Source organism: Pectinophora gossypiella, chromosome 8 (genome assembly GCF_024362695.1).
Source record: "Pectinophora gossypiella chromosome 8, ilPecGoss1.1, whole genome shotgun sequence".
Lineage (NCBI taxonomy): Eukaryota > Metazoa > Arthropoda > Insecta > Lepidoptera > Gelechiidae > Pectinophora > Pectinophora gossypiella.
Window position 1 is genome coordinate 10,437,736 of NC_065411.1, and position 16,029 is coordinate 10,453,764.

Sequence of the window (16,029 nt, forward strand, 5' to 3'; positions counted from 1 at the left end):
TATAGCACGCGAGGTGCGTTTCGTATCACAATTTGACGGTTTCACTTCGATAAATTATAATCTACCGAAAAATAATACGTTAAATTGTAAGCAATATGATACGATTCATAATAATTCGACAGTTCACAATCTCGCGAGATTCAATATAATCTAACGTTATTTACAATTTTACGGTGACATATACAAGGAAAATACAGTGGGGTTGTAGAGGTACTACGTTATCGGCCGAGTAGCACCAGGACATTGTGATCGGCATACATGCAAAGTACAACTGCCCGACTCCTGTCTTCCCTTACAGCTACTTCAGACGTCATGCCAAAATACGAGTTTCGTCACTAGATGGCAAGCGTATCTTTGGAGGGTGGTAACCATCTACGGTCATAATAATTCAACCTAAACTTAGGCCGTAACGTTGAGTGGAATGCAAAAACTACAGCTAACGTTATATCTAAAATCAGATGGTATTAATATAGTAGTTCACCTAACAACACACAAAACAAAAACACAAAGTATTTATCTGACTAATAACTAGTCATTGGGAAAGCTCTGCTTGTTGTCACTGTTAAAATGTATAAAAAATAAAGATTTTAAAAAGTCCAATAATAGCCAAAGTCAAAATAATGGTCAAAAATGTTTTGCGCCAGATTATTAAATGTTCAAAGTTGTATTAAAGGTCCTTTGTAATCCGCCGTATCGCAATTTTTGCCCAAAGTACTTTATTTTTAAACAAAATAAATAAGAAATCAAGATTCTCAAAATAAAATAAAAGCCAAACTAATGATCGTACACGTTTGGTGCTATAGAAAAAAATGTTAATAGGCATCTACTCGATGCTGTCTACATGGTATTTTTGCTGGTCGGCACTTTTCACATTTGAACTAAAACGTAAATTCCAATAAAAGTCAAAATAATGGTCATAGATGTTTGGTGTCATATTAAAAAATATTGAGAAGCAACTATTAGACGGATTCGACGTATTCTTTTCGATTGCCGGCATTTTAACATATTAACCAAAACGGAAAGTCCAATAAACGTCAAAATAATGGTCATAGAAGTTTGGCACCATACTAATAAATGTTCTAACGGTCCTTTGTAATACGCCTGTATCCCCTTTTTCCAAACGGACATAATTTTTTTTTTACAAAATGTATGAAAAATCGTGATTTTAAAATCCAATTAAAGCCAAACTAATGGTCATACACGTTTGGTGTCATAGTAAAAAATGATCAGAGCAATCTACTCGAAAGGTTCGACACATTTTTTTTCTCTGGCCGGCACTTTCAAATTTGGGCCGACCAAAGTATGGAGAGCCGATGATCTCCTTTTGCTTGTCGATTACCCGTCCCTTTCTTTTTCAGCGAATAAGAAAATGACAGGTATAATTTAACATAAAATTAGCTGGCGTTAGCACCATGTAGTTTGAACTTGTTTTTATTTTTATTTCCAATTTCCAACACAATGTAAAGTTGTTATAAGGAATAAATGAATATATAGATTGTTTTAAAAAAATGGGAATGGGGGAATTTTAAAATACATATTTGGCAACCCAAGGCTAGCTTTCAAAAATGAAAAAAAAAAAGAAAAAATAACGAACTTCAGTTGGTTGTTTATTTGAATTTCATTGTTTGTCCCTTGTATTATTTTGTATATTTATTTTGTTCAACGTATAAAAATATGGCTGTAATAGACGATAACTGGAATTTCCGCATAGAAAACATGAGAAATGACAGCTGTAAAGACTTTGAATCACGTGTTAAGTGTTTATGTGACGAAGTTCTGCAGTTAAACGGCTTCAGAGTACAGCAATATGATACCAACAATATTTCTCCTAGTAACGACGAAGAATTAAAAATTCTCATTGACAACAATAAACAACTTCGTAATGAAATTGAAAAGAAACACGAGGAGCTCTCCAAACAGAAAAATCAGTATGAAAATTTTAAGCAAGGTATGAATGCCACTCAAAAATATAGTATTGAATCTGTAGGTACTATGCCGTAGACGGCAACGGAATGGGCAAGATAATGAAAATGCCGTTATCCTAATATTTACCTGAAAAATATTGTCCTTATTTTTTTAAATTATAATTAATTTTAGATCAGAAGCTGCTGTCTCAAGAAGTGAAGGACACCCACGAAGCTTTCCTTATGGCTAAAAAATTTTACAAAAAATACTTGAAAATGTATTATACAACCGAATTGAAAAATGGTGATAAACAGACAATATACATTCAGTTTTTTACTGAAGCTAAAAAAGAGTCTGAATACTACTCCATCCGGCTGCACAGAGACTGTAAAACAGAACATTATGAATGTAAGTTCATTTCGTATATTCTAATCATATTTTGTAAAAGTTGCATCGTATTGGTGCTATAATATATTGTAATTTATTCTAGTGTTTGAAACTACTCCAAAAGTGCCAATATTTGAAGAGCTGAAGAAAAGTCTACAGGAAACAAATGATGTTGCTGGAATGCTTTGTAGCATAAGGCAAGCTTTCATGAAGATAAAAAAAAGTAAAAAGTTATGAAGGTTAACAGACATCACCTAAGTAATAATAAGCTATTGCATGACAACTAACATAACAATATATTTTAGACAATAGTGCTGATTTCAGTACACACCATCTCCGGTACTCATCATCTATAACCAGACAGAATTACGTAGACAGCATGCGTCAAGCAGGTTGCATATCAGCAAGATGTCTATAATATTCGCCCGGGTTATTATTTCATTTTAATCTTAATAGTTGTTTATCTGTTGCTTTCCTTTTTGGCAAATATGAAAATGACAGGATACTATTTTAAGAGTTGTCTGAATTGGGGTCAATATCAGAATAGAATAATATTCATTGCTAATAAGAAATATTTTTAAATATACCAAGTGTAGATTAATAAGTTTTAAAATATTTTAATGTGGAAAAACTCAGTATGTAATAAAAGAATGAGTAAAATATAGAAATATTTTTATTTGTAACCATTTAAATACTTTAGATATAAAACTATTATATTAACAGAATACAATTCCATAGTGAGGTATTACACTGGCAATTGCCACACAACATACATCATAAAACTTATCAATCTCAGTTCCCAGATGTACCTACAAATTAGACGGACTTTTGAAATGAGAAACTAGAAGATGTAGTGTCACATCTAGCTTGCATGTGGTTTTACATGCATTTCTATATTGGATTATGTGTATTTAAATACATTCCACTAAATTTAGTGATGTGTTTAAGCAAATATCATAATCCTGATATTTTTGTCTGTCCTTGACTTCCTCATTCAGAAGTGAACCAACATTGTTTTTTCTAACATAAATAATGTTTAGTCACAAAATTTGAATGAACAAAATCTTACACCCTAATATGGACTTAGCCATCATAATAATAATTCTAACAATAATAGTTGCCAAAGTTGTCAGATTCTCAACAATATTAAAAAAATAATTGTAAACATGTAGTGATAACTGCAATATAAGAGATATGTTGTTATACATAAATGTATTTGTGTTAAGAAACACTTCTTTCAATCAAAATGATTGAGATACAATAAATAAATCTATTAACTAATAATTTGCATATTTATTTATCCTGTGACGAATTTATACCTGGATAAACTTGCAATAATGGCACTACAATAAACAAATAAATATATGTCTCTATAATAAATTAGCAAAGTGGACTCACTTTGTTAGGTGGTTTGTTGATATAAAGTTAAATAATACAAACTAAAAATATGCCTGCCTACAAGCACTGAAATAAACATAAATTTGGGAAGACACAGACCAGCAATACTTGATCCCTATTTGATATACCTACCTATTCTCATTCTTTTATAAGCTCATTTCTCAACAATAACCATATACCATCCATTCGATGTGATAAAATGAGGGACCAGGCTATGTTCCCCAAAAATAAATATAGATGACACTGTCGAGATTTAACGTGATTTGGTAAAAATATATGTTGATACCTACCTACCTTCTTTTTTTTAGAAATAGAATTCTATGGTCTCTGCTTACCCCGGTGGGAAATAGGCGTGAGTTTATGTATGTATGTGTGTATTGCTTCTCTTTATTTTGATGAAATTGGAAGGCGGAAGATGAAATTGTGCCTGGGTGTGATAAAGAGGGTCATCATTTATACCCAAAAATAAAGATAAAAGATGCATATTTTATGTCTGTTATTCATGAAATTAAAGTTAGACGAAGGAAAATCTTTACAATGCCGCCTATATTGCTTTTGAGGAATGTAGCCTGGAATGTCCCTCATTATATAAGAACAAATATATCTTATTAAAACTAATTTATAAAAAGAACATTTGTAACTTCGTTATATTATAATATAATCTTAGATAAGTGAATTTCTTCTGATAAATTGTAATTAGAAGTATGTAGCAAAATATATTAAATGCAATTAGTTTGTGCAATTAAGATTATAATTAGTAAATACTAATAAAATAATTTGCGACTATGGCGCCAACGAAACATCGAAAATGTAAAAATATGTTAATTTAGTAATAGTGCTGATTCTGGCAAACAATTGTTGGACAATTTTAAAAATAGTGCTGTCCTTTACTGTAGAGAAGAGCAAGAAAGAGATAGAGCTAGTTTTAGAACAGTCGAACTATGTGTATGCCAGAATCGGCGCCACTGTTTAGGAAACTTTAATATCTCCATTGGTTTGTACGCTCAGTTTGGAAGACTTGGATGGAAGCTCGGAGCTGACGGAAGAGCTGGTGGAAGAGTGTGTAGACTTGTCAGGCAACAGCATGGCGCCCAGAGCAATAAAGTGCAGCGAGTAGTATAATTTTCTGAAACAAACAAAACAAATATCTAATGCAAGTTACAATAAGGTCGAGACGTAAGAATAATGAATAAAAAGACAAATATGAAACTCTACATGATACGAAACTGAAGTAAACTTAACACCCATTTATTATCGTTATATGCATACAGAGTATTATTCAACAAAAAATAATAATGAAAATATGAGTTCAAAAACTAAAACCCGACTGCGGAAAAATCGCGCTCTAAAAAGTATGAAACAAGAAAAAATGTCTGCAAGATAATATACGTCATTTGTTAAATTCTGATCACGTGTTTAGGAGTTAGGAGGGAACAGACGTGCATAAACACATCCATACATAGCAGTCAAACACATGGACCTCCTTTTTGCTTCACCGCAGGCGGGTAAAAAGGTATTTGATTTACTCACCCGTAAAAGGCGAGGCTGGGCGCCAGATGCAAGACAACGAAGGGCACGGTGGCGTAGGTCATCGCAACCCGGGTCGTCACCACGCTCAGGAAGTCGTAGAACAGTTTCTTTGACCGGCTGCCCAGGAACATCGGTCGGGCCACTCCTCGTATCTGGAAAACGCATTCATGTATACAATATGTTACTATACAGTTGGAAAAATAATTTATTTTTTAATATGTTAATTCTGTTATTTTACGAACGAATACGTTCTGTAAAGATTAATATCATCAACTTCTTATGTTCGCTTAAAATCGACAGATTATATGGGCGATTGCACGATTTTTTTATATCTGTGGCAGCTCTTATAACTAGTCAAGTTTACACGTAGCGCAGCTGAATTCTAAATTTCTAATACTACGACATAGGGACTGTGTCCTTTTTTGATATGACCATTATAATGGGCGATGGGTTATCATTTGTCGCCATGCGGTCCATCGTCAGACTTCGTATCAGAAACGGCTGTAAATATTTTTTAGGTGGTGAGAGTGTCCACTTACTTTCCTAGCAGCGACTGTGAAGATGCCTCCAGCGAAGAATGTGAGGTAGTATCCGGGGTAGAAGCCGTGCCACACGGCGGACAGCGCGTACACGCGAGCCGTGCGCCACGCCTTGCTCCCGCGCTCGTACGCCACGTACCGCAGCCAGGCGTTCGTGTTCTTGTTCCAACACGCCACCGCCGTGCGGAAGTTCTGCGCGAACTAGAAACGAAACGCAAATATTGTAAACTGCTGCCAAGACAACTAGCTATTACGAAACCCTCTTGACGCGAGGTCATATATACATATACGTAATACGTACTCTCTCTCTATCCACTGGAGAGGTAATACCATTACCACTATTTACCACCGCACACGTCATACTTCCTTAATGGACCACGGTTCTCGATAGTCGGGTCGCGGGTAAACACGAAACGTGTCCTCATAATTTAATTGTTCCGTTAGTAGAACACCCGTTCCGTTTTTACGAATAAACACAAAGGTCATTTAACATTCTCTGTTAACTTGTGGTCTTAATAACAAATGTGTTATATATATCTGATTTTTTTATTGTGTGGTTAAATCTTTATTATATTATGAATAACATTCAGGATGGCGCAATAAAGAGGTTAGTACCCAAAAGTGTGTTAAAAAGATCTGTGAACGGATGATTTACCTCAAATCCAAAAACGTCGATGTTGGACATTTTGTCCCACTTGGGCTTCCCGTTGGTGTCGTATCCGTTGAACCCCATGCCGGAGTTGTTGCAGATAGCCTCCGACAACAACCACGCGTGGTAGTACTTGCACCGCACCACCAGGGTAGACAGGTATGCGTACCACAGCAGATACACGGCAGACCACGAGCGAGACACCTCCGATGCAGGGTCAGTTAGTTCTAGGAGACAGGATCAAAAGTTGTACTTATATTCATATATGGATCGGCAACAACTCATCACGTAATCAATAAAATAATTTATTTTGTTCGCAATGAACTATCATGTTTATTTAAATCACTTAAAATGTTAATCAACTGCTTAATTAGGCTGGCATTGTTTTTATGCTGGGTACTTAAACACATTTTGACAATGAATGTATTTGAGGTTTATTTTTACGTAATAATGCCATTAAATTTTCTCATTAACCGGACAATCTGTAATGCTAAGTAGGTGTTTTCATGTAAATAAAAGCATAATGAAACTATGAATCAACGAGTGTATGATGTTTAAAAAAATATGTACCGATGCAGGACTGTTTAGAAGGTAGGAATGCAGAAAAGCGATCGGGTACACGAAGTAGTAAGGGTGAATTTCCACTATTAAAGCAGAGCAGACACGTGCAGCAAACGACCTATTACCGCGACTGAGTCTTATTTCTCCTACGCTGTGATTGGTTGACTCCACAAGTCCGCACGACTCCTCTCCGCTTCGATTGTTGAAACTCCTCATACTCTAAGAAATAACTTAAGCCGTTCCGCCGCTATTAGTGACGTAATCGACCGGATTGTTCGACTGCTCTCTTTATTCCTCCGTGCTTACTTACCTGCAAGTACCGCGAGTGGATATTTCTTGGCAAGAGTGAGGTACAGCATAGCGGCGCTGAGCGACCCCGCCACTTTGTACATGACTGCGAGACGCGGAGATGGTTCCGCCGCTCCGTTCATGCGTTTCTCATCCTACAAACATATTAATCTATTAAACTAAAAAACTAACTAGAACTAGGTGATGCTATGGATTAAATTGACTTATGTACTATTGTATTTGTTTTTCCGTAACTGACCTATAGAACTAAAAAACTTACGTTTTTAATGAAGAAATGCTAATGAAGTGGACAGAGCCACAAATAATCAAAAGATTCTCAATTCAAGCACGGGCTTGAGTCTATTTTAGGCATTAGCTGAAATGTTTATTTTGTAACTTTCCCCTTACTTATTTTGTAACTTCAAAAATGTTGTAATATTGCTTTTTGTGGAATTTTTTTTTTTTATTATTATAACACATAACATAAGCTCATGTGTGCCAAATAAATAAATATGTCCTATTAACTAAAACAAATAAACATACATAACAAAAACAATTACGCCTTCATTCATATACAGCGACAAACAGATACGAACAACAACATACGAACAACTTGAACGTTACAGCTTAATTATTCCCTGATATAATTGCTTTGTGTATAGAAGAATAACGCGACGTCATAGGTACGTACGCTGTAGGTAGGTGCAAATCCTTTCAATGTCAGTATTTTATCGTCATTGTCGTTTTGTTGACTGATAACCTGAAGGTCCTGAGTTCGATTCCCTTCTGGGCAAAATTTTTTTTTCTATATTTATTTTAGACGTTATCTATCATAATTCCCATTTATGGTCAGACAAAGCCCCTATAATTATTTTTTTTATAACGAGATCATTTATTTAGTCGCTAGATAACTTATTTTTACCGTAATATCTATCTATACACTTGCTGTAACAAAGTCGTAGTACCTATTTTATCTAAAGTAAGATGATTCGGAAGGCACGTCATCGGCCCCGGCCCGGCTATTAACCTAAAACACCTCCACCATCCCTCACTGGAGCAGCGTGGTGGAGTGTGCTCCATAACCCTTTAAATTGATTGTGAGAAGGCCTGTGCCCACCAGTATAAAGATGTTTATGTATGTTAAATACTTCTTTGTATGTATATCGAACGAAGTATGTTGCATATTATTTTGTGACCCTTGGGTGTTAGCATTGGCCCCTTCAATATGATGTGTATTCATGTACACGAGTACACACGTATTCAGTGTACCAATTAATGCTCATTGCTGTCATTCGCTTATTGAAATAGATATGGTGTGTGGCATAGCTGTGACGATGATGAACTAACTGTTGTACATATTCCGCATCGTACGAGATGAAAACATATTTATACATATTTACTTACGGTTTACCGGCAGTCTATCCATCACGAGGATATTGTTAGCACGACATGATTCATGTACGATAATCTTATCTTTCTGGAAACCTTGGTGTCATGTCTGTATTTAACGAGCTGAGACTATTTATTGATTACGCCTGTGCTCCTTTAAGGTAAGTGCACATCGGTTTGGTCCCATAGGTAACAACCTATACACTTTATATGAACCATATAGATCACTGAGGGCGGAGCGAACCATTCTACGTGGCGCGATGTTCTACGCATTTCATTGTACCCAAAGGAACACAAGTGAAAATTGCGAAATTGGATTATCTCGTAAAACTTAGACGTGCCACAAAACGTACTTGTACGGTTTTCTTACGATACATAAACTCACGCTCGTAATCCCTATCGCGGTGGGCAGAGTCTTAAACAATTTGAAGACAACATGCAGCCAACTTTGTTATGAAGTCAAGAGTAACTGTTTTATAATTAATCAAAATACACTGGGCATGCGATAGAGGGTTATTTTTTATAATGTGTATGTGTTATCTTTATTAGTTTAGTTATGTGTTGCTAACCATAAATGGGAAAGATTGGTTTAGCGTATCGTTTTTATATAGAAAAATACGTTGTGTGAACAAATAATGTAAAGCTAGTGTTTCAGTGTTAGTCGATTAATGGATGCCTAAAGTTTCTAACAAGAAAAACAGGCATTTCAGGTCATATGCTCCTTAAAACAAATGGTAGTTTTTCGTGTAATAGACTACGAAATTCAGTCCTGACTATCGTGATGAACTAATCTATATAGCTGAAGACTCGTGACCCGACACTACAGGTACGTACGTAACGTACAGTTGATCATGTCATCTAGCGCTAATCAAAGGCAAGAACGGTGCATGTTGTCTTATGTATGAGCATATATGTTTTTGTAAATTTGTATTGTTTGTAGGTTAGTAAAGCAGATATATACTTTGTATGGTATATTTGTATAATAGTGGGAAACACCGAGGGTTAAAGTATTCGACTTAATCAAAGATTGAAATTCGAAAATTGAGCGCACGCGGGGACGTAAAATAGCTGTTATTTATATTGACTTATCAAGTTATTATCACTGATCGGAGTAGGTAGTTATTTTTGGGGATGATAGTACTAGATATCCTTATCCCATTCGAATTCTGGGACGAAGACAATAACTTAGAGACACATACTCATCGTAATTCATCTATCTACAGACACCTTTTGGGACATGAAAATATTGGACGTATCACAACAGGCAACATGTCACTATACAGTTGATCATAAGTATGTAGGTACCTATTTTAAGACGCGATGACGTGTGCGTGTGAGTTATAGGCGCGAAGTTTATGTACTACTTATATATTTTAAAGGTTTGTGGCGAAGCTGGGTCAGTAAATAAGTACATATATGTTGATTCGCACTATAGCTAATATAGTTTGCAGCCTTGCAGATCACCGTTCTAAGTGCCCGTCTTCTCGCCTACTCACCGACTATCTAAATGCGTGTAATTAGACGATTATGTAGGTACGTGTACTTGAAAAATATCTATGAAGTAAGACAGAACATCCGAACAAAATTGTTTATCATCCGTGTTATATATGATGAAAAGTTACTGTCTATTTGTGACTAAACAAATCCCCGCGGCCCGGCGCACGTTGGACTGATTTTGGCTTTCATAGTGATTGAAAAAAGTTTACATGATTTAAAAAAATACAGCATCAGTATCCGTTCCATAAATTGTGCCAGAAAATCATAATAATTAGTACTAAAAAATATAATTCCTTCCTTCGTTTGTGTGCAGAAATGACTCGGGTGTCATTTTTGTGTATAGTAATAGAAGCAATATCCGGCAAAAAACCTACACTTGAAAATTGAAATCCCTAAGTCTATGAAAGCCGATTTTCAGCCCACCATCGCGGCGGACTGTTCCTCATCTATATAACGAATTGCTGGTTGATCACCCGATTGTCCGAAAGTAAGATAATCTGAACCCGGCTGCTATTTACTTAAGTAAATCTGTAGTCGTGACATGAGCCATTTGCGGCTCAATGGTAACGCTGACCCAGGGTTGATGGGGTTGTTCAATGATTTCGCAATCCACACTATAGGAGACAAGGAAAAGGTACGGAACTTACCCCATCGACGCGTGCCCCTTCGATGAAGTTGATGTAGTCCGCATAGAAGACGACAGGCCCACACATCAGCGTCTGGAATGCCAGAGTATACGCGAAGTACTCGAGTGGGGACGGTATCTTCTCTATGTGCGACAGCTTGCTTGAGTCGGAAAAGCTCGCCATATTTAAATCGGCGCCTTTCTTCGATAAAGTGTCTTGTAAAGAATAGGCCAATGATGTCACCCTCTGCGTTATCACCATAAGAGGCCCTGCAAATTCATTATTAACGGTTATACCAATTCGATAACAGTCTAATTGAACTACGTATTAAGTCCTTAACGTAAAACTGTAGCATGTTATTGTTAAGGTTGTTTACATTAAAGATACATTTTAAATATACCTAATAATTATAATAAAATGTATCTACTAAATGTACCCATAATGTAAACAATATTTTTGACTATTGTAAAGTGTTAAAAACAATGTTGTAGTTATCTACTACCTACCTACTATAATAATACGATATCGTGACTTCCGATTAATAGTATACATATAAACGTACAGTCTATGATTTATTTACAGAATTTGAACATAATTATATTATTAATAAGACTAAATGTAGAATTAACAGGGAAGTATTCGGGAGAAGTACATAACATTGATTAACGAATTATGTATTTGCGGTCACCTATATTTGGCAATGTATTTATTAGTTTTAGCAATTATATATTATAGTATTTTTTTTAACCCCTTTTTTGCGCGCAATCTATCACCCTTGGATAATAAGCACTTCTTGTGGTGTATAGGTATCATTTTAGGTAAGCGACCAGTGTCGCTTTTATAGTATATAATCTGTTGGTGTTCCAAAATATGTATAATAAAATAAATGCAGGCGGAAAACCCCCGAATTGGCATACAGAGGTGTAATAGTACACTCTCTCTTCGCAAGTTATGTTAAAGGTATATGTGGGGCGAGCCAATTGCCATTAACCGGGCACAAATCCTAGAAACCACGTAATATCAATAATCTATGATCTAAAGATGACTTCAAACTCATAGTCGAATTCAGGGGTCGGGCAAATGTATCTACAAGTAGGTATTTAATCTAAATATATAAAAGGAGAAACTGACTGACTGACATATCAACGCACAGCCTAAACGGCTAAACGTAGGCATTTGAAATTTGGAAGGGACGTAGCTTAGGTACTGTAGAGGTGCACTAAGAAAGGAATTCCCGAAATTCCCACGGGAACGGGAATTAGCGGGAAAATCCTTTTGTATGAAGAATATTTCTCTTTTATAACACGCCACGCGGACGAAGTCGCGGGCAAAAGCTAGTCAAGTATAAAAGAAAGTATTAAAAGTAAAAAAGAAGTACTTACCTACAAAAAAGTAAGGAAAAAAAGTAAATTTATCGATCTATCTACCTGTTATATCAAGTGTGTAGTCCGCAGTATGGTATATCTGTCGATGCATATGTAGGCATGACAAGTATATCATAGATGCAGCTAATATAACGCTGAAACAAAGGGGAATATTTACTATCTAGAAAATTATTACTATCCAGCTCCGATTGCGAATTGGGTTAAATATCTTATTTTAATTATTATTTGTTTATTAATTAGCTTATCGTGTGAGTTATGAGATGGATTACCAACCTCTTCAACCAAGGTTATTATTGAGCCGCCAAAGGCCTCTGACATGACTCATGTAACGCCTAAATACTTACATCAGTAAGTAGTAACCGAGACTAACAGTTTAACGTGCCTTTCGAAGCACGGATCATCTTACTGTCGGACAATCAGGTGATCAGCCTGTAATGTCCTAACCAAACTAGGGATCACAAAGTGATTTTTGTGATATGTCCCCACCAGGATTCGAACCCGGGGCCTCCGGATCGTGAGACCATCGCTCAAGCATTGGACCACAGAGGCCGTTGGGTTAAATATAATTCTACTTCACGTTCTCACTCCACTTTAAAGTAGGATTATCGTCTTGCGACAAACAGCTAGTAGGTAGATATCTTCGTTAACAGTTCTGGCATACTTTTATTACCTATACCTACCTACTGATAAAAGATATCCAATTCCTTGAGGTCAAAGTTCGTCTGCTAACTGCAGAGCCACTCGTAAATTGTGTTACAAAGACATTCCGTTACATGCTCCAATTACGGTGCGGTGCTAAACAAGTTGCTGCTTTCATAAAAACATGTAGGTATAGGTACCTACCTATAGTAGTGCTGTAAACTAGATCTATGCGATATTGTATCGCGAATTGACGCAACAACATTCGACATTTTATTATCACAATAAACTTCAAAATCCATTTATTTCAATATAAAGGTGCCTTTGTTGCGTGAAAAAATATTTTGTATTAAAAGACTAAAAGTACAAGGTTTATTTACATGTTTAAATGACTAAGTAATTAATTACGGTTGCAATGCTAATGACCAGATTAATTCAGTAAGTAGGTACCTATACCTATATTATTTTTGTGAGAACATTAATATTATAGAGGTTGGTTGGAGCAATGTCTTCTTTCGTCCATCAAGTGAAGTGACGTAGTGACGTCGGCGCTCCGAGGCATGACCGCTACAAGGGCAGCTCAATCATTGGACATTTATTACATGTTTCAATTGGTTCACACTACACTACACTGCTAGATAGCGATTATGATACTTACTTTCCTGTAAGATGATTCGGTACTGTCTTGAGTAACGTGTAAGTTAGCATCGGCAGTACTGATAAGTGCACTGCTTGTCTGAAAAACATTCCAAGATAAAACAGACTCGCTAATGGTTGTAAAACATTGCGTAAACATTTAAGCAGTTATATAATATTTACGTACATACATAAACTTACGCCTGAAATAGGCATTTGTCTCTACCGACCCCCAAATTATAATAGGCAGATTCACAAATCAGAAGCAGGTATCTGTAGCCACTCTAATGTAGATATCGGCATAATTTATTATCATAATAAATTATGCCATGTTACACAGGTTGTCTACAACATAATTTATAATGCTGATGCCCCTAATCAGGAGAACTTGAAACTTTTGTAAAAGTTTGAATTAATAATTAATTAAAATTGTAGTTACTTTTGAATTAAATTGATCCTTGACAAAATCATAGTAATAATAAAATAATAATGTGAAGCTAAAAAATAAAGTAGTAACAGTGAATCCACATTATACCTATGAAATCATTAAAGCAGTCATTACAGAGTCAAGACATGCATTGTTTACTAGTATTAACATAAAGGTAAGCAAATACGTAACTGACAAGGGGATAAGCCTATCTTATCAAGAAAAACATTGCTGTTTTGTTGATCATGAATGAATTGGGTCAAATGCTAATAAAACTTTACATTTATATTTTATACCTACTTTACTCGTGACATAACATAAACTAAGATAGTCTACTTAGTAACAGTTCAAGACAGGAGCACTCTACTTACATTGTTATGCCATTTGTTACAAGATGTTATCAGGAGAATTGACATTATTTAAGAGAAGTGTTTTAGTGTAACCTACACTAGTACTACATTATAAAACTAAATAGAAGAAATCAAGAAACATTCACAGTCAAAAAATATGTGTAAACTTACTTTCCAAAGCAGAAATATCCCATTATCAAACCTATAATAAGGCACACAGAATGACGAAATTCTGATGAAGCGAATCTCAACGGTTTCCGAAATAGACGGGCCAGGCATAGTGCAGCTATTTGTGCGATCAAAAAATTAACCTAATGGGAGAAAATATGACATTATGAAACTAATACATAAGTGCCGACTGTGAAACTAAATAACATAAAATTGTGCAGTCATCTTCAAATATTACGATTGTTATAATATTACCGCTGACTTAACAAAACACCTAAATTAATAAACAATAATATGATTGATGTAAATATGTCATAAATAAATCTGTAAGTTATATCTAATATTGTGTGAGAATTTATAACCATTTCCAACAGTAATATTTATTTTTAATGGTCAATAATATAAATAATTTTCCTACAATGAGACAATCATATGACTTCAAGATGACTGTACTTATTCTCAAGCAAAGCTGCTAAGCTGTTACAATGTGTGATGCAAATCGAGACAAGTTTTATGTTACCTATAAAAACTAAATTGTTTCAAACTTGCATATAATAAAATTGTTTTGTACTATGAAAAAATACATTAACATTCTTATTTGCAAAATTGCATACAGTACCTATCATAATTGTTCAAAACATAAATGTAACCAGCAAATAAATATTTATCACTGTGGTTATCATTTGAGTCGAACAATACATTCTACTTATTTATTTATATAATGTATTATAATATTGATCAATCACTTAATTTTCATAACTAGATGGGAACTTAAGAAATAAGCAATAAATTCAGGATACTTTAGATATATTTATCTGAGTCAATAAAACAAATATATATGATACAATACAATTTAAAGGCACATCATTGCTTTAAGTAGCAAATTGACTAGTATATCTAATAAATAATAACTTATCAAAACAGAAATTAGTGAAATAAGAACTTAATAAGAAATTGTTTAATTTTAAGAAAACTTACCAAATCTATCGGAAGACCAACTCGATGTGATACAAAAAGGAATAATTTACTGCCATCGTAATAATCGTAGTAAGACATTCTGTAGTTCGATGGATGCGGCAAATAATCACAAATCAATTTTACCGCTTCGCAAAACAAACTTTATTTACAGAACAGTACAATCATTGACTTTCACTGCCTTGAACCTGAAATGTTTGACACAATTAAGATTTATTACGTGAGAACCGAATTGAAGAGGCACAGATTTAGTTAAAACCAGTTATCTATTAGGTAACAGAATTGAATTTATATACATTTTCAATAATTCTTACATATTTAAAAAATAATAATTCGCGCGAGTCACCATTTAATCACATAAATTCAAATAAAAGTAATTTTCTAGTTGACTGCGATTGGGCTTGGTTGCAAAGGAAATTCGTGTTGGGTTCAGAAAACTTGTCATATGTCAACGATTAGCTGTCAAAGTTGACATACATCAGTTTTTTTTTTTTTTTTGTTTTGGTTTTCCCCGAAGGGTAAGGCAAAGGGAACTATGCCCATACAGCCATGTCTGACGTATTTTTTTTCTTGATGATTAATGAAATGATGAAAGGTGATGATGATGAAACCTAAGCCCCCACCCTCGGAGTAGACTCCTACTCCGAACCCCAAACGAATTAACTCAAAAGTCCGCATAA

At 35.0% G+C, this 16,029-nt stretch overlaps 2 protein-coding genes across 2 annotated transcripts; one reads left to right on the plus strand and one right to left on the minus strand.

Annotated features, from left to right (window-relative positions):
- Positions 1-1,588: 1,588 nt before the first annotated feature.
- On the plus strand, positions 1,589-3,576 carry LOC126369051 (uncharacterized). The gene is made up of 3 exons (XM_050013337.1): positions 1,589-1,948; positions 2,098-2,313; positions 2,396-3,576. Exons 1-3 carry the CDS (start codon positions 1,675-1,677, stop codon positions 2,527-2,529), a joined length of 624 nt encoding a protein of 207 aa, XP_049869294.1. The 5' UTR covers positions 1,589-1,674; the 3' UTR covers positions 2,530-3,576.
- On the minus strand, positions 2,948-15,821 carry LOC126369049 (lysophospholipid acyltransferase 6). Its single transcript, XM_050013335.1, has 11 exons — positions 15,664-15,821; positions 15,353-15,537; positions 14,378-14,517; positions 13,452-13,529; positions 12,197-12,288; positions 10,791-11,038; positions 7,280-7,412; positions 6,415-6,635; positions 5,760-5,960; positions 5,221-5,372; positions 2,948-4,816 (listed from the first exon to the last, which is right to left on the minus strand). Exons 2-11 carry the CDS (start codon positions 15,428-15,430, stop codon positions 4,660-4,662), a joined length of 1,500 nt encoding a protein of 499 aa, XP_049869292.1. The 5' UTR covers positions 15,431-15,537; positions 15,664-15,821; the 3' UTR covers positions 2,948-4,659.
- Positions 15,822-16,029: the final 208 nt, after the last annotated feature.